Source organism: Rhipicephalus sanguineus, chromosome 8 (assembly GCF_013339695.2).
Source record: "Rhipicephalus sanguineus isolate Rsan-2018 chromosome 8, BIME_Rsan_1.4, whole genome shotgun sequence".
Taxonomy (NCBI): Eukaryota; Metazoa; Arthropoda; class Arachnida; order Ixodida; family Ixodidae; genus Rhipicephalus; species Rhipicephalus sanguineus.
In genome coordinates, this window is record NC_051183.1 from 140,001,592 (window position 1) to 140,024,785 (window position 23,194).

General features: G+C 48.5%; 1 protein-coding gene across 1 annotated transcript; it reads right to left on the bottom strand.

Annotated features, from left to right (window-relative positions):
• Nucleotides 1-10,283: 10,283 nt before the first annotated feature.
• LOC119403536 (uncharacterized) lies at nt 10,284-21,023 on the bottom strand. Its single transcript, XM_049418358.1, has 3 exons — nt 20,965-21,023; nt 11,220-11,469; nt 10,284-10,591 (listed from the first exon to the last, which is right to left on the bottom strand). The coding sequence occupies exons 1-3, from the start codon at nt 21,021-21,023 to the stop codon at nt 10,394-10,396; spliced, it is 507 nt and encodes a 168-aa protein (XP_049274315.1). The 3' UTR covers nt 10,284-10,393.
• Nucleotides 21,024-23,194: the final 2,171 nt, after the last annotated feature.

The following is a 23,194-nucleotide window of genomic DNA, read 5'->3' on the forward strand; positions in this document are numbered from 1 at the left end:
AGAGGAATGCCCAGCGCTGCAGCCACATCGCCAGCTCTGCTCGAGGCACGAGCTGGAGCTGCCCAGCCTGTGTCTGCTGAAACGCTGCCTGCGCCTGTACAGCTCTTGCTGTCCCTGCTCGGACGCTTCCTGCCCAGTGTTTTTATTATAATTCTTATTTTTTCTTTCGGGGGCGAAGGTTCCAGAACAATCCGGCCAGCCTCGGCAAAAGAATGTCATAACGCGCCTAGAGCCCTGCGAGACAAGAGAACTCTCGCTGTGCTCGCTAGCCTAGTAGTTTACTGTCCTTTTATGTGCCTTTCCTGCTTCGGAGGTGAAGGTCGCAGAGTAATCTAGGATGCCTCCGCAAAAGATGTTAGCTTGGCTCAAGGCGGGCCATTGTCGCCGTCTGAAAAGTGAAGGAAACCTGAGTGATGCACAAGCACTCATTCACTTCAACTATTTACAGTTTGAACAAGCAAGGAATGCATACAACAAAAGTACTGTCCTCCACATTACATCGCGAATGGCTAATTAGAACTCCAAATCACAAACTAATTTCGCCCCATGTAAAAAAAAACAATAAAGTCCTAATTTACTTTCCTTAGTGGCAGTTGGCGTCCGGTGTTGCACTTGACTGTTGCTGGAGCCCTCGGAGCGTAGCCGGGGGAACGACTTGACACCAGGGACCGGAGCGTAGCCGATGTGGGTTCTGTCCAGAAGGAGTCACGGTGCCTCTTCCGTTCGCCAGAGCCAAGGTTTGATCGCCCCTAGCTCTAGGTCATCGTGTTCGAAATCTTCCTATCCTCTCCCGAGATTCCTTCGGGGTCAATTGTAGGATAGGAGCATTTATTCCTGCCGCGCCTGTGCGCACTGTGTTTACACTGAACTTTGGCCGGCGCCGGGACCGTGGGGCCTGCGCAGGGGCCAACTGCATGTTCTGCTGTAAGATTCGGGGGGCCCGCTCACGGGGGCGGCCTCGAATACGCACTGTCTGGCGACGTGTTCTCTTGGCGCAAATTCATTTGGCATTTGATTATTCAATGAAGTCCATTTGAATATTCACACATGAAAATATCCCCCCTCTTAAGCGTTTTACCGTGAGGGAAAACTGCTTACAGTCAATACAACAAATACAAGGCATATTCAGCAAGACTTAAAACACGGAACATCACTCAATTTACACATTGCTCCGATAAGTATAATTATTCACTCACGAAACACAAAAATGACAAAAAGAAAAACGCTGACCAGGTTTATGCTAGCCTTCTCATGAAGTCAGCTCCTACGTTTTCCTTGTCCTTGCTATATTGAATGTGGAATTCATACTCCTGGAGTGCCAAGCTCCATCTCATCAGGCGGCTGTTTGACAATTTGCTCTTGGCTAAATACTGCAGCGGCTGGTGATCGGTTTGCATGGTGAAGTGCGTGCCGTAGAGGTATATGTGAAATATTTTAATAGCCCACGCGAGAGCCAAGCATTCTTTCTCTATGGTGGAGTACTTCCTCTCGCATGGGTTCAGTTTCTTGCTTGCATAGAAAACCGGATGCAGCGCTCCCTTATCTTCCTGGATAAGTACAGCTCCTAGAGCGTTGTCTGAGGCGTCCGTACGCAGGGCAAACTCCTTGCTCATGTTCCGTGCAAGTAAGACGGGTGGCTCTTCTATTCGCTGCTTCAGCTGTTGAAACGCTGCCTCCTCCTTTTTTGTCCACTTAACGGTGTTCGGGGCTTCTTTCTTGGTTAGCTCCACCAGCGAGTGAGCTACCTCTGCGTATCGTGGAATGAACTCCCGGTAATGTCCGGTTAAACCCAAAAACGATTGCACTTGCTTCTTTGTTTTAGGTATTTCTGCTGCTTGGATCATTTGTGAGATATCGTCTTTTGTTTCATTGCGACCCATGGCCAGCTTGTGGCCGAGAAATGAGACTGCCTCGAAGCCGACTTTGCATTTAGTGTTCTTGATTGTGAAGTTAGCCACTCTAAGTCTTTGGTGTCGGTAGCCAACAGAATGTCATCTATATAGTGCCCCACGTGTTCGATTCCTTCAAGCACCCGTCTCATCAGCTCGGTGAACGTTGCTGCCGCTGTCTTGAGTCCGAACGACATGTATCTGAACTGGAAAAATCCGCTAGAGCAGGAGAACGCCGTTTTGTCTTTGGATTCCTCCTCCATTGGTATTAGCCAATACCCTTTGGTCAGGTCGAACTTTGAGAACTTTATGTGTGCAACTCGCGCGAAAGCAACATCCGTTCTCGGAATGGGCTCCGCGTCGGCGATTAGAAGGCCGTTTAGGCGCCTAATGTCCACGCATATCCGGTATGAGCCATCAGCCTTCCTGATTACCACCAAAGGCGTGTAGGCGTGTTGTAGGCGGACTCTTTAACTTCTAAGTGCCCCGTTCAGAGCGCCTACTTTACTTCTGTTTCGAGTGGATCTTGAGCCGATAAAGGCAGTCGATACTGCCGAACGTGTACCGGCTGTTCGGTCGTCAGCCGTAGCTTGCATTTGAGAACTGTCGTCTTGCCCGATACATCAGAAAATACTTAATACTTTTCTAGGAGTGCTTTACCTTTCGAATTTTTGTCGGCAATCACTTCGAGGCTTATTATTAGTTTCTCTGATCCCATGCTTCTTTCAAAGTTGCACGTGGGCATTTCCGCGACCTCTATCTGCTGTTTTGCTACCTCCACAGGCGTAACATTCAGCGGCTCCGCCGCAGGCACCTTGAGCTTCGGCGTTTTATCCATGTTCGCAGCGGCAGGTCCAGTTGCACCGCTGTTAAAACCAGGGGGTTGCTTATGTCCAGCGCCTTAATGTCCGTTGTCTCCTTACTTTTTTCGTTCATTGGGATTTCTTGAGGGGTCCGTTCTCGCGTTTCTTGCAGTGGCCCGCAGCTCCGCGTATTTTGTGCGGTTTCGTATGCCACCGTGCATTCCGGATCGGGGTCATCTACCTGTCTTACGCCAGGGTTATTTAAATAATTAATTCATACAAATGTTCCTCCACACACTTCGCCGCCACTGCTCCTCAATAGTACGGTGTGGACACGGATATGATGGCTTCGGTTAGCAATCTCACAGTACCATCAAGCAGCGTCACCGGCGTTTACCCACCCGTTAGCTCTTCATCCTTGACGAGACTTCTTTTAAGAGGACGGTATTTGTTCCGCTGTCCCTCAAGACTGAGACACGCTCCCCGCGAAGATCTCTGTCTACCACTGGCATGCTGAATCCACAGCCGATCACTCGCTTGGCTCTTTGGTTTCCATTCATCGTGTCACCTTCAGTTTTATCAGTATTTGTGACGTCAGTGGCTGTCATCTATTCCTGCTTAGGGCGCACGACGCATGCAGCCTTTTCTGGGGTCATAAGTCCGCATTATTCGGTACTGTGACCCCTTCTGTTGCATTCTGGCAAACGAGCTGGGCCTTCCCCTTTGCTCGCCCAAACCGACAATCTGCCATACGGTGTCCTGTTCTGTTACAAATAAAGCATCTAGGAGCCCGTCTGTGCGTATTTTCCTTCGATCTCTCTTCGTCTTATCGGTACCCAGCCATTAGGTGCCTCTTCCTACTCTTTTCTCAGGTCTCTAAGGCTCTGCGCTTCCATAAACAATCAGAGAAGTCCGTCAATTCGTCCACTGTCTTAAGCATCCGCTCCTTTAGAAATATGGATAGCATCGGGTGGCAGCAGGACAAGAACTGCTCTTTCGCCATAACAGCTTTGATTTAATCGTTCGAGTTCTCCGTACCTGATATCTCAATCCATCGGTCGAGATTACCTGACAAGCGGGACGAAAATTGTTTCCCTGTCTCTGAATCATTGGGTTTGCTGCCCCGAAACCTTTCTCGGAATCCCTCGGCCGTTAACCAAAACCTCTGTAGCAGGGTAAGCGTCACATAATCATAGCCGTCGACTCTGTCACGGGCATTCTTCCAAACACCGTCAGTGCCTCGCCAAGCAAACAAAGACTGAGAGCTGTCGCCCATTCGCTTCATGCCCATCCTTGCTGCGAGGCTATTCTGTCAAACCGATGCAAATACGCATCCAGATCATCGCGCTTATCATCGAACGAGGCCGTCAACTTTCTTGGACATACTTTTGCCGCTCTCGGCACCCCTTCTCGGCCTGTTGATGAGTCTCTCATCGCTCCCTGCTCATGCATCTGCCTCTGCTGCACGCAATCGCATTTCTAGCAATTCTTCCTGCACCGCCATTCGTACGGCTTTCTCCTCTGCCCCTCGGGCCTCTTCACGTGCTGCTGCTCTCATCTCTAAGTCTCTGTTATTCCTGCTCACATAGCTTAAGCATCTCTTCTTTGCTCAGCCCTAAATTTCCGGACATCATCATCAGCTTTTCCAAGTCCATCGCTTTGGTTTCAGTACGAGCGCGGGCGTACTGACATTCACCTATAGACAAAGAAACTGTTTAGATAGGGTCCTGGCAGGCTCTCCAAATTGTTGTCACCGTCAGTAAAGTGAAGGACACCAGAGGGATGCATACGCACACATTTCACTTGAACTGTCTACTTTTTGAACAAGCAAATGGCTAATCAAGAGTCGAAATCACGCCCTGATTTCGCTGCACGTAACAAAAACAATGAAGTCCAGATTTACTTTCGTTTGTGGCAGTTGGCGCCCGGGGTTACACTTGACAATTGCTGGAGCCCTGAAGGCGTAGCCGGGGGAACGACTTGAAACCAGGGACCGTTGCGTAGTAGATGTGGGTTCCGTCCAGACTGTGCGTCTACCTTTCGCCAGAGCCAAGGTTCAACTGCCCCGAGCTCTAGGTCGTCTTTTTCCAAATCTGGCTGCCCTCTTCCGAGATTCCTTCGGGGTCAATTGTAGGAGAGGAGCCTTTCTTCCTGCTGCGCTGGTGCACACGGTGTTTACACTGGACTTTGCCCGGCGTCGGGACCATGGAGCCCGCGCAGGGGGCAACTTCATGTTCTGCTGTAAGATTTCAGAGCCCGCTCACGCGAGTGGCTTCGAATTTGCACTGTCTGGCGGCGTCTTCTCTTGGTGCAAATTCACTTGGCATTTGAACATTCAACGAAGTTCATTTGAGTATGCACACTCATGACAAATATCCACACGGACTTTTACTGATAAGTGGAGGAGTATTTATTCCCTTAATCTTGCAACACCGCAGATTAATATTTTCGTATGGCAGGTTTGATCTACCGTAATGTTAAAAATTTCGGTAGGCAGAAATAGTGGTCGTTTTCATCCATGCCATCGCATCTGCAAATGGTTCGCGCACCGGGTCACCTGGTCCATGGCAGTACTAGAAAGGTGGGGAAAATCACGCCATATCCATGAAATGAATGTTGATTGAGGAGCTGGCTCGGAGATAATCGGGTTTTGTCTGAGTTATCACCATCAATGCTCTCGAAGAACAAGAGGAAGAAGACTTCTCTTTCGCGCGAGCGGGCGCATGCTACAGTTGGCTATGCTACATGTAGTTTTGCCTGCGTTCATGTCTTCATCAAGGTGCTCGAAGAACAAGGGGAAGAAGACTTCTTTTTCGCGCGAGTAATAACAAACACAAAACAAAATAACAAAACAAAAAGATTGATTTGACTCTTTCTTTGCTACGTATACGACTCTCACATGTATACCTTTCTTTAAAGAGACGCGATGACTGTTTTGTGAAGTCGTGCGTCCTACTTCTCTCCTAAAGAGAGCCAACGTGCCTCTTTAAAGACAGTTACATATGTGCGAGTCACACATGTAGCAAAAAAGTGTCAAGAGACTTTTTCTTTTCTTAAAGTATACACAATACACCGCAATGAACCTTTTACTGCCGATGACATTTGCTTTGTTTAGCCGTGAGTCATATTTTTGTTTTGTTTAGTAAGAGTAAATTGTTTCAAAATTTGCCATTTTTAATATCTTTAATACGCGTAACATTTGTAGACATAATGCATGCCGATTGTTAAACATATGGGATGTATTATGTTTCTTCGTACATTGTCCTCATTCACTCGACATCGTTTTGCAAACAGTTGAAAATGTGTCCTAGCCCTCAGAAGTAATTTCTCTATATCATAAACCCGGTTGGGATTCTGTGTAACGGCGTAGTATTCTATAAGGTTTCATATTATGCTAGGGAGCTTCATTCGCATGTGTTTCACCTGTTTCACCTGCTTCACCTAGTTGCGCTGTTTAAAATTAACGAACTGCTTGTTTAGAAAGCCTTAATGTTTTGTATTATCTCGTAATGTATTTGTATGAGCCATCTGTATTCGTTTATCCTCGTCCTGTTAACTAATGCGGGGATTTCGAACGCCCTATGCTGTAGACGGGACATGACTTGTATCTCGCACATGCTCTGAATGAAGATCACATTTTGTAATGTTGACAAGTTTGTAAAAAAAAATTCTCGGAGCCCACGTTTACGATAATCGGTAAAGAAAAGCACATTTTTGCTTTATTGGTGTAACGAAAGAGAAATGCATGTTTGGCATTTATAAACACTTGCTCTGCTGTATTTCCTTGTGCAATTCCTGTGCATTCGGCTCTCGAACCTACAGATTAGAGTTGGCTTAAAGACGTGGCAATGAATGACACTCCGTGATATATTGGTGCAGTCTCCATATAAGGGCTAGTCACGACGTTTCCTGCATATATTGGTCTTTTTTGTTGGTGTTACATGCAGTATAGATCGAAAATGAATTAAATGAACCAATAGGAACTTCAAGCAGTCGCGGAACCCGCTGCATATTCGCACCACATAAGCGAAAGGACCACCCTTCTGAGAGCCTTTTGTAAACTATATTCGGGAGCCTACTGCAAGTACGCAATATCAAGCTATGTGTATCAGTGTTCAAACTTTTATAGAAATTCTGCCAGGTGTGCTTTGTGAGTCTAAATTTACGTTGCGATCTATCCTTTACGCGTTTCACAGCGAATTTCAGTAGGGTTGAGAGCTGGGCTAGTTGGTGAGATATCATTTTAACATATGGTGTAGTAGCGCAAATTCGACGGGGACAAAGAGGACAAGAAGAGTGTCGTGTTTTGCTTCTTGTCCTCTTTGTCCCCGTCGAATTTGCGCTACTACACCATATGTTAAAATGAATCAAAGCGAATGTGTGCACCTACATAGTTGCACATATTGTTGACAGCACGGCATGCGATGTTTGCAGCACCGAAGAAAACATCGAACACTTCCTGTGCCACTGTCCTCGTTTTGCCTCGGAGAGACAATTACTTTCCAACGCACTGCGACGACTGGATGACCGGCTAATTTCCGTGCAGGCGTTACTACTGCACCGTGCTACTACAGCTGCCGTATAATGTGCAGCACCTTCTCAGTAACGGGCCAAACTGTACAGTTGAAAGTTAGGGCTTGTCTGCGTCCCTCCTTGTCCTTATTGTTGCTTCCGCCCTATTGGGATTCTAAGTACGGACCAAAGTTCGTCGTGGAGCCAACGTGAACTATCGCTAGTTCGAAGTAAGCGCTTCTGTTGTCACAACCTCCCTCTGTCCTTGTTTGCGCGTTCTTAAGTGTACTGCTCTCCAAAACGAACTCGCTGAAAAGTAGGTGACCTTCTGAAATCATATAATAACGCTTGGAGAAACCGCTAAAACTGTGATGCTGTGGCGAATGCATATGTGGCGAGTGAAAGCTACAGTGTCGACTGTTCTCTCTGGTGCTAAGTTATAACGCAGCCGTCAAAGTCAAGCTATTTCACTCACTTCTACCACATTGCGCATGCATTTGGTCGCGCAGTACACCTTGGCCAGCAAAATATCCGCGCAAAAATTTTCTGCATGCGTTCTGTCGTTGAATTCGTGCATACATTATTAGTAAAAACGTTTTTTTAACAAACCGCACTATTTGAGGCGGCCTAATGTGTCTGCTGAACACGAAAACTTTCATCATCATGAACGGGCGCGCTCTTTCTTCGCCATCTTCTTCTTCTGCTTCGCTCCTAGAACACGTGCGCCGATTTGTCTGGCGGGGAATCAAATGACTGTGATGGGCGAGAGAACCAGTGCAGAGAGAGAAAGAACGACACAGTCAGAAATAGAGAGAAATAAACAGAAAAAAGAGAGAGAACCGTATAAGGCGGGAAAGCGAGTGCATAGAGAGAGAGAGAGCGACAGAAAGACAGAAAATTCAGAGAAAGAAAATGAGAAAAAGAGCGGAAAAGATAGAAACTCAGGATTATACAGAGAAAGGGAAGAAAGAGAAAATATAGAAGGCGAGAGACCAAGAAGAGAAAGAGAGAAATAGAAAGAAAGAAAAGGAAAAAAGAGAAAAGAAGATAGAAACAGAGAAAAATAAATAGACAGTGGAAGAAAGAGATGCGAATTTAAATGCAATAAAAAGAGATAGAAAAAAGAAAGGCAGCAAGCATAGGCATGTATAGTATAGTATAGGAATAAACCCTCAATACTTTTTTACTGGTCACAAAACTTCTCCCTCACTCTGTGGGAGAGCTTTGTGTTCTGCTAACTCTGACCGCGGGACGGTGCTACCGGTGCTAAGGAGGCGCTCGTCGAGGCCAGCAAGGCGACGGCGTGGTGTGTTGGCTCTGTTGGCCTCGTGTTTTATCAGTAGTGTGCGGTGCTGTCTGTTCCTGTTAACGTTTTCGAACGCGACGAATAGCTAGCAGCACCTTGACAAACGATGCCGAAGACATGCTATTTGCCCCACAGGCGCTCCGGCTACAGAGACACCGTCGAAAAAGTGACCTTGGTCGCGCTGCGCAAACCAAAAATGCACCGTTTAAGCGGCTGCGCTGAAAGCGTCCTTGTTTGCCGTGGCGCCAATGGCAGGAGGTTCTGTCTTTATTGCAAACTTGGCCCGAAATCTCATGACCAGTAAAAAGTATTCAGGGACTACGCTACGCAGTCTTCGTTTTCGAGTCTTCTATGAAAAATGTCGACGCTACGATCTTCTTGCGATTGCACGCCATTAGGACATAACAAAGGGAACAGTGTAGTACACGCCAAAATGTAATAATAACACAGTACAGCACGCTAGCCCCACGTGTACTTTGCGCACGGTTAACCAGCACACGAAAGAACAAAGTGGAGGTGAACGCAGTAGGCTGTGAGTGGAGACAACTGTGCAAGTGAATTTCTGCCTCGTCGGGATGGGGCCGCCTCCTGCCCGCGCTTGAAGCCTTGGACAGGGCTTGGTGGTGGACGCCGTATTCGACGGTAGGGCCGTCGCCAGCTCTGTGCTCGTTCTACTAGGGTACAAATATGCGCTGTAGTAAGAAGGGGAAATGAGCTCCACTTTTGCATCTCGGCATCGCTCGCCTCGCAGTCATGCGCTCCGACCACGGGGCGGCATCGGGAGTGGGGGTGGGTAGTGGAGTGTTGTAAACGATTGATCGAACAGTTTTAATCGATTACTTCGAATATTGAAAGGCGGACATCGATGACGAGTAATCGCTTTGCGGCGAGTTTTTATTCATTTATTCGTTCATAGATTTCACCATCCCTATTTATTGAATGCGCATGCATTCCTTGTCTTTATGAGCCCTTATCGGGCCCATAAAAACAGCGAATGAAAGAGCGAAAAGGGCGGGAAGGTAGTGTGGGGCGCTTGCTCGGTCATTTACGCATATTTCAATTCTACCAAAAAAAGGATGGGGCGCTTGATCGGGATTTAACGGTAGTCAGGTGCTTTCATGCGGACCGTAATTAGCGCTCAAAATTAGACTGTGTATATTAATAATCCCCGCTCAATTTCGTACTGCTGTCGAGGTAAAAAAAAGTTGCACGCTGAGAAGCGGCGCTGCGTTCGCGGCGACTGGTGGACCATGTCGAGCCGCGGCGCATGCGCTGCCAACCGCAGTGCACCAACACAAAGCGCTCTCGCGCTCACGTCCCACTGCTTACTGCATATGTAGTGTATATGCGACTCCATATTCGCTGCAGAGCGAAATATTCATTCTAAATGTTTGACGGTGTTTCACGCGTTACCATTCCGCGATTAGACACTCTGACCGCTAAGCTTTCCGCTGCGCTGAAAAAAAGTGTTGCTTGCCGGCAGTCCGGTAACGAAAGAACGTTTATTCAGTGGAGCGAATGTTATAAATACATTAGGCCGTCAGTGACGTTAACATCACGTGTTAGAGGTTGGGGGGTATCATGATGATAACACAATCTGGCTACATCTCACCTTTATGTTTATACAGTCTAGAAGTTCGATCTGGTAACGGGTATCGACAGGGTTCGTGACGTAGTCTTGAACTTCGGCGTAGCTGCTGCTGTCCATCATGGACGCCGCTGTCTTCGGGCGCCCGCTGGGAAGTTGATTGTGCCCCTGGCTCAGGTGCTGCCTCCCGCAGATGCTCTCGTGTGCGACGCAATTCACGGCCGTCTTCGGTCTTCACAATCAAGGACCTCGGTGCCTCGGCTGGCCTTAGTACCATAGCTGGACTCCAGGTTCTCTAGAGGGTGTCGTACGTCGTTACCCGTTGTCCTGGCATTAGCGGACGCAAGTTTCTGGCGTTGCGGTCGTAGGAAGCCTTTTGCTGCCGCCGGATCACCTGAAGGCGGTCGTGAACATCCTTGCTGGGTATTGTCTCAGGTTCTAGGTGCTCTGTTGGTACCGGCAGCAGGGTCCGTGTCTGCCGTCCCATCAGCCTCTGTACAGGAGACCTCAGAACATGATCCCTGGGGGTATTACGCCACTCAAGCAATGCGATTTCAAAATCAGGTGTTCGGAGGGAGCACTTCTTTAACAGCTTCTTTGCCTCCTGAACGGCTCTTTCTGTCATGCCGTTAGAACGCGGGTGATACGGACTTGACGTGATATGTACAATGTCTAGCTTTCTTAAAAAGTCTTTAAACTCGCTGCTACTGAATGGCGGTCTGTTGTCACTGTACAGTTTCTGCGGCAGCCCATGCACAGAAAATACTTGTGCAGACCAAGTCTTCAGCGCATTAGCTGTGGTGTGGCGGAGCTCACGGATTTCGAAATAAAAGGAGTAAAAGTCAACCATAATGGCAAACTCGGTCACCGTAGTGAAACAGGTCCATCCCTACTCTCTCCCATGGTAGGGTCGGAACGTCATGGCTTAGAAGAGGCATCTTCTGGTTCTGCGGCTGGTGAATTCTGCATATTTTGCAGGACATGCAAAACTGTTTGATATCTGCACACATACTTGGCCAAAACATTACGCTGCTGGCTCTTGCCTTCATCTTCTCTGCTCCAGTATGTGCCGCGTGAAGGAGCTGCATTATCTCCGCCCGTTTTGATTTCGGTACAATTACCTTGTTGCTGCGGAAGACTAGCCCGTCTTGAGCGTGAACTTCTTCCCTGTAGGCCCAGTACGGTCTTGCTGGCTCCGGGTTTCTCTGCTTGTTGTCCGGCCAAGATGTCTGTGCGTATTCACGGATGAGGACTAGGGCTGGATCCTCGCTTGTAGCGGCCCGCAGGGTTTCCAGACGTTGCTCTGACGCTGAAACATAATCAAGAACATTTACTTGAAACAGTTCTGTTTCTTGTTTTAGTTCAGTCTTGCTAGGAAACCGCGATAAAGCATCTGCTAGAAACTGCTCTTTTCCAGGTTTGTACCGCAATGTTATTGCATAATGTTGCAGACTGAGGCGCATGCGCTGCTAACGGAGTGGGCATTGATACAGGGGCTTGCTGAATATTGCTATCAAAGGCCGGTGATCTCTTTCGATGATCACGTCTGCCTGGCCGAAAAGATAATCATGGAACTTTGTGCACCCATGAAGTATTGCCAGCGTTTCCTTTTCAATCTGCGCGTAGCGTTGCTGCGCTTCTGTGAGGGATCGGGACGAAAAGGCGACGGGGTGTTGTCGGGGGTGGCGTCGTCGACATCTCAGCTGTGGACCGCTGCCACCATGTTGCTTGCCGGCAGCCCGGTAACGAAAGAACGTTTATTCAGTGGAGCGAATGATATAAATACACTAGGCCGTCAGTGACGTTAACATCACGTGTTAGAGGTTGGGGGGTATCATGATGATAACACAATCTGGCTACAAAAAGTGCCACAAAAAGTGGTTGTCGGCCCCTTTAAGCAGTGAAGCCAAAGTGAAAAATACGCAGTGCGGTGGCTAAGAACAACAAATGATTTATTGGGCGCAAATGACTGTCTTCAACGTTCATACGCACAGCTCATAATTCTGTTCGCGTCTGCGGATTCTCGCATTCCGCCGGGCTCGCCTTCTTTCACCACCCAACCACGCTCACATAGAAACAGACACACACGCTGTCGACGCTCCGCGTGTCTCGTCCCCAGCCACATTTCGGTGCTGGCGCGTCTCGCCCATGTCACCATCAATATCCGAAGAGCAGCACAGTCTGTGGGTGCGTACGCCAACGTTGAATGCGTCTGGGAGACGCGTGGACAGGAGAGGAGGAATAAACATTTTATTGAAATGGCAAACTAAGGTTCCCGTGGTTGGAGCCCCTATTCCAGGGCCCCACTGGCCCGAGCGGCTCGCTTGGCCTGGTCCAAGGTTGCCTGCTGGCTTCCCAAGTCCTGCCGGGTGAGTCGCACCTCCCACGACCTATCGAATTCGTTGCGTGTGATGAGTGGCGAGTTGCCCTCTGCTGGTCTTTGTCGGCAATTCCAAGCGATGTGAATGAGTGTTGGTGTGTGGCCACACCAAGGGCAGCGGTCAGCGTATTGGGACGGCCGCATTTTACTGAGTGTGTGTATGTTCGGATATGTGTTTGTCTGTAGGCGTCTCCAGTCCCTGGATTGCCAGCTTGTGAGTTTAGGGTTGGACAGGAGAAGTAAATTGCATGTGCAGTCCTCCTAACCTGGAAGCTTTTTTACACGACTTTGGAGCCCTCCGCGACAGAGACACGTGTTTTTGCGGTACTTGAAACGCCAGTGGCGTAAGCAGCGGTCAACTTTTTCACGACATGCTGGCACATAATTTAGTTCACAAATTCCGCTGTTTCCACAGTCTTCGCAGCTCAACAATTGTTTTTCCACTAGTTTATAGAATGTAGCGCTAGACTGCTAAAGGTAAATAACATATTATTTCAATTGCAAATGATCAGTTATCAAATATATAGCCTCGCTTTCTCAAAAGGCAGAACGCTTCTTTGTCGACGTCCATGTTGCAATATTAGTCAGATTTGTGGGATACCTTATTCTTACTCTCGCTCAAAATGGGCAGATATATACAGCGAGGAAGAACCAGCCAATAATATCAATTGATGGCCAATCTCCCAGAGTGAGTGTGAGCCATATAGTAGAGGTTACACCAACAAGTCGAATAAGAAAAGAAATCATAATATTAAGGCGTTTATTTCGCCGTTGCGTATTGTCGCCATTGCGGCAATACGCAATGACGACAGTCAAGTCACAATCACGGACTCAGCGCGTGCGGCGTTCTTTCAGGAAAAGCCAAAGAGGAAGACCCACTAGAGGGCTCTGGACAGCACAACCCATTACTAAGATCCAAGGCTTCGCTACAATTAGCCCGGGGAGGAAAATGGAGCCGCCCGGCGACCTAACAGCTTGTCACTATGAGCGGGTCATTGTAGGCCTTGAGGCGCTCCACGCTGACAATGTCGCGCCCTCGACGGCGCATGTCCGAAGATGATTCGATGGGTTCGATCATGTAGTTGACCGGAGATGTGCGCTCGACGACGCGGTAGGGGCCTTCGTATTTCGGCAGTAGTTTTGAAGAGAGGACAGGTGCAGTGGTTGGGACCGAAAGCCATACGAGTTCCAGAAAGGAACATGAGCTCAGAAATGGTGGCGGCACCGCGAATCCTTTTCTGCCGCTCTTGTTCAAGCGTTCTAAAGGTCTTGGTAAGCTGCCGACACATTTCGGCAAGCCTGGCTGTGTCAGAAATAGCGCACACTCAGATGGATCTAACTTGTATGCAAGTATCGTGTCGATGGTGTGCGACGGGTGCCTTCGATACAATAAGAAGGTTGAAAAACCAGTAGTGCTCTGAGGGGCGGTATTATAGGCGTAGGTGACGAATGGCAGAATGGTATCCCAATTTGTCTGATTGGCGGCGACGTACGTACATGGAGCGCATGTCACCGAGCGTGCGGTTAAAGCGTTCGGTTAGCCCATTCGTGTGCGGGTGGTAAGCAGTAGTGTTGCGGTGAACAGCATGACACTCTTTGAGAATGGCTTCGATGACTTCCGACAAGAAAACACGGCCTCGATCGCTGAGACGCTCCTGGGGTGGACCGTGACGCTGTATGAATCGGTGTAGCCGGAAGGAGGCAACATCGCGCGCTATCCGCCTCGTGCATCGGTATGGTGGCGCCACCGCTCGGCTCAGGCGGTTGCACCCTCTCCCATAGGATCCCATGTATTTTGAATGAAGTTTGCGATTCCGTTGCGCAAAAACAAACTAGCGCCATCTCTCGACAATACGCCACACCGACGACACAACACTTCCTCGTGCTTCCACCGATATGCCATACTCCAAGGTGACCCCTCTCTCCACTTTCTTTTATTTCTTTCGGTGGCCGTGAGAGCGCGCGCTCTGCACTGTGCAGTTAGAGTCACTGGAAAATTTCAGAGTACCGCAAAGGTAGGCTGCACGCGGGCAACATTGGGCGGCGGCGGCCATTTCCCTTCCGGACCATCCGGCGCGTTGGTAACGTGCGTTGAGAAGTGACCGATCTTTTCGCCTCGATGCCGTGTTACGCTCGGCGTAACTGCAATATGTGTGTGTGTGTTTCTTCAAAAGGATATCAGAAGTGAATTCAAGTCATCGACAGTCATGAATCGACTGCGCGGTAAGCGGTGTAGCTAATGAAACGTGCGGCGAATGTTGCCATGTGCTCGCGAACTCTCTTCGTGGCTTCATCGGTCTCTTCTCGTTTCACGGCCGGGTGTGTTCGCAAGGTCCGGAGCTGTATAGTTGCATTAGCGTAATGACCGTGCGACATGCCGTTTACTTCGACACTTGGTGAATGTTGACTGTTTGCGCTAGCTTTGCAGTCGGTGTTCAGGTTCACTTCATAGCGCATTCCAGAACATTATCGAACATCGCGAACATTCAGCATTGCGTCCTTCGACTGATCGCTGACGCATACCTTACTTGCGCGCCATGCTTGCTGTTCAGCTGGGTGTTATCTGTAATAGAAGTGGTGTGTGTACGGTAAGTGGAAGTTGTGCGTGAAGTATTTGTCTCGGTTCGGAACGCCAGCAGCCGAACGCACGGGCGAATCGGCGTGCGGTAGGTAAGGTGCATCTTATTTGGCGAATACGTTGTGATTTCCTAACAGATAGGTAGAAAATATGCCATCGAAAATGATTGACGTCACTACTCAGTTGTTTGATTTCCTATATTTTGTCTCCTTATTATTCCCAGCGTTGCAGTGCATTTGCAAATATTTTGCTGTGTTCCGACAAAGTTTTTTTTTGCGTTGCCAGCGCGTAAACAGCTGGGGTTCGGCTTCTGCACTGCTTTTAATTTCAACTTCTTTTTTCTCGTAATGCACTCTTGTTAAAACTGTCTCGGCGCAGTGCTTTATGTTTGTAATAATACACGTTGGGCTAGGCTATGGTGTCAGCCATGTTCTTTATTTAGAACACCCTCATCTTCCTCGTCTTCCCTCAGTCCTTCTCTAACTTCTTCACCACGTCCACGTACACTCCCCCTCTTTGAAGACTCATCCCTCCTGGGATGATACATGAAGACGTTTCCAACAGTCGCAAACTCCAGCACTCCGTCACCGTTTACGTAACCAACCCTCTTGAGAACGCCTTGTTGCACTGCAGTCTGCACCACTCGATAAGGTCCCAAATACACCTGCTTCGTGCCGGGAAGGCCCTTTCTGACGAGTATCAGATCGTTAAGCTGTATCTTAGGTATCCGCGTGTTGTGGCGGCGGTCGAAGTTTCTCTCTCTCATAATCTTGAAGTTTCATATTGATCCTCACAGTTCCTTTAGCAATTAAATTACTTGGAGTGAGCTTCGTTCTAGTGCTTATGTAGGAGACAAATTCGTCAGTGCTCACTGCTTCCGGAAGAGCTTGTTCCTCTTCATCTTGAGGCGTTGCAGCCAAGATCCGGATGCCACCGCGTTGATTTGCTCCAATGGTGAAGTCCACCCACATCTTGACTTGAATGTCCACACAGGAACTATACGTGGCTGCGCCAATTTGTAATAATACACGTTGGGCTAGGCTATGGTGTCAGCCATGTTCTTTATTTAGAACACCCTCATCTTCCTCGTCTTCCCTCAGTCCTTCTCTAACTTCTTCACCACGTCCACGTACAATGTTATTTTGATCAGAAATAGCACATCCCGAAACATTTTAACGCGCATGCTACTGCAACACAGTATGTATATAGATCTGGGGCTCGCATGAAATCGATTCCCTCAATGCGTAGGAGGATAAGCCGATTTTTGTTTTGCTGTGACCATTTCTCACCCACTAAACAATATTGTAAGGGTACGCGCGGCACAATGCAGCATTAGCAACATTTTTTTTTAAATAAAGTACGCTTAATAACATTGCCTTGTACCAATTTTATCAACAGAGTTCCACGCTTCAGTTTTGCGCAGTGGCAAATGATCATGCGACAATTGTCTTCAAGGTATACAGTAAACAGTTATTATTTTAATCAGTCTTCGATTTCGCTCTCGTGCGCGACACGCTTATAACTCGAAATGCATGCACAATCTGTTCAACAGATCGAGATATAAACAGCCGGTCAAATAGAAAGGTACGTAGTATGTAGTTTTCAATATCGCTGAACATAGTTAACAGAAAAGGTGAAGTATCCTGTTGCATGAGAGCTTTTCCAGCAAAGTTTGTGTAGTTCACTACAGAAAGGAGTGCTCTTCGAGGGGGGCGAATTCATTTCGCGGCCAACTATGCAGCCACGTACAACGACGTTCTTTGACATTAATGTTTTCCACACGGAATGCAAAAATATACGAAATTCCCAGAGTAGCTCACCAGCAACATTAGGTTACTGGTGAGCTACTCTCTGGCATCTGCATGACGCGTTTAAAACAGCGACGACGTACTTCTAGGGACCGTGGTACTGCTAAACGTCCGGCCGCGCTCTGCATTCAACGTGTCTGCACCCAAAGCGCTTGGAAGGGATATGGCGGCAAGAGGTCACGTGATGTGAGTAAGCCAATCGCGTCGGCGGCAGCGCGCGGAAAACAGATGCGATACACTGAAATTTTTCTAGTGACTCTATGTGCAGTAGCGCACCCAACAAGACCGGCTGGGCTCGTTGCTTTCGTCGCGTCTTCCTCGATCGTTGCAACGTTAATACTGTGTTAAGGCGGTGGCCACACGTCGGACGATGAGCCCTGATTTCGTTCAGCTGCCATCTCATCAACGGCAATGTTTCAGACGCCTCAGTTGTGCACTTTTGTCGGTTGGTTGCTGGACAAGATGGCCTCCTGCAAGACCGCGTATTTCCAAGTCAGCTGTGTGTGTAGTTCTCGGCATCGTAGCAGTTTGATGACGCGAGGACGTCAACTGGTGCTACATCGTGGGAACCGCTGAAGTGACTGCAAGCTTCACGACATTGTGCCAGAATATTCTAGCGTACTGTAGGCGCACGATTGTGCTACGCTTAAAATACCACGCTTGGCCTCTCGCGTCAACCTGATACGACTGTGTGCAACAAGTTTGTTGTTATCGTTGTTGCGTCGGTTAGTATTGAATTGCAATTGGAATACGGTTTTGCAAAGGTAAGTGAAGCTGTAAGTAGTTGCCCTTCTATATGCTCACTACTGCACGAACATTACTTCTAGAGTACCATTTTATGTTTATGTTGTATGTTACGTACCAAAGGAGAATCTAGCATACGAGATAAATTACACGCATGCGAAATTCCTATATAAATCTGAGTAATTCCATACACAATTTAAAGCGCATGTGTTAGAGGATTGTGGCATCAATGGTGAATGTGATTAGATATTCTGAAATATGTGACTGCAACGCAGTTAGAACTTTCTCATACGTTTACACGGTCTGTGAACAAAAAAAAAACGCTGTGTGCATGTTCGTTGGTCATTTGCTAAAGTACTTTCACGCATTATAATGCAGCAGTGTGATGGCTTTTAAAGCGTTCAGCAAGTTAGATTTCGGTTTTCCTGGCCAAGTTGAGTGCAACGAGTGTTGGGCGAAGATGAAAACGCGTGTCTTTTGTGCGTTTATTAAGCCAGACATACAGCCGTAATAGTCATTTTTGTTGTACTGCTTGGGGTGTTCAATAAAACATGAATGCTGTTTTGTACTGCAACCGTTTTTATTTAATCTGTGTTAACAGATCACGCAAACAACTTGGACACATGCACGTAAGAAACGTACGCAGTGCATCGCGCGCACGCATTAAAAATGCCCCCACCTCCCCGAAGGGAATCGTGAGGAAATGCGAATGCATTTCTTGCGCCGAGAGTACACGGCGCAGTAATTTTAATGGCGTAAATTAATAACGAGACGAGGATTTGTACCGTAACCATTTATTTACACATTCATCAGCACCTGTTTGTGTTGTCATTGTACCTGACGGCCATAATCTCAGCCTTGTGGTCGCCGTTGGCGTTTCACAGCGGCGTCTCGAGCACACATTTCGAGAGGCGCCCAGCCAGTGGACGGGAGAGTGGGGCGCAGGGAGGAGAGAGAGCGAACGGCGAGAGAAGGAGCGGCGAAGCACTGCACCCAATGCCACCTAGAAGAGCGGTGCGGAGCCGGCGCGCGCCCGCGCAAACCGCGGTGAGGAGGCGGAGCGCGCGCAGTCACGTGGGGTGTGACGTCGCTGCGCCGTTGCTACAGACGCTCCTCTCCTTTCCTCGCGCCGTTGCTATGGGACGGCGGATTCAGGGTCGCTTATAAAGTGCATTCGCACTTAAAAAACGGGCCTGTCATTTTAAAACATAATATAGAACAGTCGACGTAACAAACGGCATGGTTGTCTAGCGGAGCAGCGTCGGCAGTACAAATATCAAACCAGAATGAAAAATTAATAGAAAAACGGCGAGTAACGGGCGCTTTGCCCACGGCTTCTATGAGCCGCGAATATCCACCTTTCGCCACCGTTCGCCGTTGGTGGCACCACCAGTACAACTCAAAACAGCAGCGCACGAGGCGGATAGCGGCTGCGAGGCCGGCGGTTTCGGCGGTATCGCGTTAGGTGGTCAACAGAGACGATGACCCAGCGGTTACAAGCCGACGTTAGAGGAAGTGGTCAATGCAAATCAATGACCATAATGATTGCAGGGGAAGTAGGCAGAAACCTTTTTCAGGGGTGTGGGGCGGGGGGGGGGAATCTCCATGATCTGAAGTGGGGGCTGGGTAGGCAGATGTAGTCGAGTATCATTTTGTGTTGTGAATGCCATGGCAATAAAAACTTCGGGGGAGGGGACGGGCCAGGTGTGCGCCCCCGCCCCCCCCTGACTACGACACTGAATGATTGTAGACCGGCTGGCGACCCGTGCGTTGAAGGTTTTCGGCGTTGAAAATCTAGGCAGGAGCGAACGAACTTCGGCACATAGCGGTGCATCCCTTGTCACAAAAGTCGTTGTCGAATGCAGTGGTCAATTTTGGACACCCCAGAGTGCGGGCAATACGGATCAGAGTGCAGGGACTTGTATTACAGCGAAAGCTGTCATGAGATCACAACAAGGGCCGTTTTTGGCGCCGTAGTTGTCCGCCGCCGCCGGTGTCCTTAACCACTATGACTCGAAATAACAAAAAAAAAGAAATAAATTCCATGATCTAACGAGGTTCGAACCTGGGCCCTCTGCATGGGAGCCCAGTGTTCTACCTCAGAGACAGGCCGGTGCTTGAAACTGCTTTGCAAAAAGACCCCCTACAGGCTTCATGCCGAGAAGGAACCACATACACATATGTAATGTAGCGTGGTAGAAGAGTAAAACATCAGCCATGCGTCACACATTGGGAATTATGTAACCATGCGCGTCACACAATGTGAATTGCGCAACGAGGGGGTTGTTGAATGCTTCCAACCCATTACAAGGGGCTCTGCCATGATTCTTAATCGTCATCAGCAACAGCATCAACAAAGTGCACATAATGCCTTAGAGTTGCTTAGCGGGTACCACGGTTCTCCGCAGAATGATGAAAAATTACATAGTGGCTGCTTCCCTACTTAACAAAAATTATGATTTATAGGATAGTGGGTTCCACGCAAGTGAACTTCGATTCGTTGCCAAGGAAGCCCATAACACTCCCATGATCCATTTTCTCAGGGTCTCAATAAAGTTAATTCCCTCCTCTCTCTCCTTCGCACGTTAATGTATGTTATAAAGCGTTGTGGGAGAGTTAAATAACGGCCGGCAGTCACACAATGCGAATTACGTAACTAGTGGGTCGTTTAAAGATTGCAACCAATTACAAAGGACTCAGCCATAATTCTTCATCTTCATCAGCCGTCGAATCAACAAAGTGCACATAATGCCTCAAAGTTGGTACCTCGCTTCTCCGCAGAATTACTAATAATGTCGTGGTGAGTGGTTCCCAACTTGACAAAAATTATGATTTGTGCCGTAGTGCGTACTTTGCTAGTGTACTTTTAATAGTAGTTACAAGAAAGTTCATAACGGGCTCTGGAAATGCAGCTCTTCCAGCTTTCGCTGTGACTGTGCTGCACTTTCCGCGCTGGCCTGGCGTTTTTTTTTTTCTTGTCAAGCGGCGTTCTCCTGGAGATGTTCGCGCCCCTTCGAAGCAACTACCTTCTTCTGGTGCCTTCAGCATTGAGAGCAAAAGTCCTACAGGCCCTACACGATGACCCGACGGCTGTACACCACGGTGTTTCCCGCACGCTCGCAACATTACAGGAAAAGTAATACTGGTCGCGCCTTGTCGCCGACGTCGCTCGCTACGTAGGGACATGTCGAGACTGCCAGCGACGCATGACAACGCCGGCAAGACAAGCAGGCTTTCTTCCTCCGATCGAGACACCCCGCCGACCATTCCAGCAAATCGGTATGGACCTACTGGGGCCGTTCCCTACGTCGTCGCTACCGACTACCTCACCCGCTGCGCCGAAACAAGGGCCTTACCTAGACGTAGGGCCGCCGAGGTAGCAAAGTTCTTCGTTGAAGACATCGTCGTGCGCCATGGCGCCCTACAAGTCCTCATCAACGACAGATGTATGACCTTTACTGCGGAGCTAACTCAAGCGATATTGAGACACAGCCAGACAAGCCACCGCTGGACCATTGCCTACCACCCTCAGACCAATGGCATCACCGAGCGTCTAAAGAAGACCATCGCCGACATGCTGGTCATGTAGGTCGACGTCGATTACAAGACCTGGGATGCCATCCTACCGTACGTGACCTTCGCATACAACACGGTAGTACAAGAAACGACGCAGCTGTCGCCGTACAAGTCGGTCTGCGGAAGGAGCCCGGCAACGACGCTCGACACAATGCTGCCAGCTACCACCGACGAAGACAATGTAGACGTCGCCACTTATATGCAACGCGCCAAAGAAGCTGGACAGCTCGCCCGCCTTCGTATCAAGAACCAGCAGAGGATTAACAGCCGTCGGTATAACCTTCGGCGACGCCACATGGAATACCAGCCCGGTGACCGTGTGGGTGTCTGGACACCGATACGCCGACGTGGACTCAGTGAAAAACTTCTTCAGCGATACTTCAGGTCATATAATGTGCTACGACGTCTCAGTGCACTGGACTACGACGTTGTACCGGACGGCATCACAAACTCTCAGTGGCGTAGCGCACGGCCTGAAGCCGTTCACGTCGTGCGCCACAAGCCATTTTATGCGCGTTGAGGAACCTGAGGACTCTGCTGTTGCTAGCTCCATTGTTGTTCTTTCGAGTTACATGCACATACTTTTTTCACCTCAATGTTCTGTTTTACGAATTGGGACGATGCTTTTTCAGAGGGGGACATTGCCACACCCGCTTCTCGTTTAATTTTGATGTATTCGGGTGTGACCCTCAAGGACGGTTAGCAACGCTCGACGCTGACCGCGGGGCGGTGTTCGAGATGCTCCGCAGTTGTAGTAGATCATTTTGTTAAGATTGCATACATCACGCGATTTGTCAAGATTATTCCAGAGCTCACACGACCACCAGTGATAAGGCTGGAAAGTTCGATGCATGTTGTATATAAGACGGCTCGTCCCAGCGATCAGTTTTTCCACGGCCGACGCCGCTATAAGTGTACAGTGTATCGCTGCAGTTTGACTTTTGTTTCCTGGCCACAAATACGGCGAAATAAAGACTTTCTTTTAAACACGCCGACTGCTGCCTTCGTCCCCATCACGACCCCCGTGACAATATAGTACAAGTTAAAACAACGACTGCAAGCGCCTGTCGCCAGCCATTTGATGGCCAATCCGCCGTAGTGGGTAAGAACCAAGATTCGAGGATCAAGCAAGCAAACGCTCGTGCTAGCTGGTGGCGCACACAGTAACTTCGATGCCGTATTCCTCCTCTAAATTTTTATTTACACAGGGCTGGTCTGGTTCCGTCCCCTCTTTGCTTTTTATGTCAAGAGCCTGAAAACAATGATCACTTTTTAATACATTGCCGTCGTTTCTCTAGTCACAGGAAAAAACATTTCGAATATTTATTCAGAAATTTGAACATTCCTCTAGATTCTGCAAATATTCTTTCCCTTGGGGCGTCTACTCTGGGCCACAGCAACAGGAACGTTTGCATAGCTGTCTGCGAATTTCTTCGAGACACAAGAAGAGTTCCTTACTAAGTAATTTCCTATTGCAATTTGGTACTTTATAAATCTTTTCTCTAATTGATTATTTTCGATATTACGGTTCTTTTCTCATTCTATTGGCACATAACCTAAAGATTCTTATTTTATTTTCAATACTCGCTTGTAGTCCGATTAATTCAATTATATTTGTCTAAATTTTAAATTCCCATCTAATGTTTACCGCCGGTTTCATGGCCAATCCCCCTTTGTGGGTAAGAGCCACTAGAAGATGATCAATCAAGCAAGCAAGCAAGGCTGCGCGTGTCCATCGGGGTTGCCAGCAGCGTCGGTGGAGGCTGGTCTCGCTGGTCGGCGGTTCAGGTCTCTGGACGCAATCGGACAGTAGAGGTGAGTGATCTCCCTCACGCGATGCGTATTGAAGTGTTCTGTCAAAAAACGGTCGCGGCGGGCGCCCCTTCCGATAGGACTGGAATATGCAAAAACGTTCTTCGGAGGCATTATGTTGACGTGTTCTCGTGCTAGCTTCGAATATCACGCAGGGAAGCTTGACTCGACTTGAACCTGATCCGTCGCATCCTAGTT

Bases quoted from the DNA above. Each gene is read 5' to 3' on its own strand.
- LOC119403536 (XM_049418358.1), bottom strand. From the start codon at position 21,023: ATGGCGCACGACGATGTCTTCAACGAAGAACTTTGCTACCTCGGCGGC. The intron at 11,470-20,964 runs GTAAGGCCCTTG...GCGGTTTCCTAG, and splicing joins CTCGGCGGCCCTACGTCTAG to CAAGACTGAACTAAAACAAG. The intron at 10,592-11,219 runs GTAATTGTACCG...TCTCCTGTACAG, and splicing joins TAGTCTTCCGCAGCAACAAG to AGGCTGATGGGACGGCAGAC.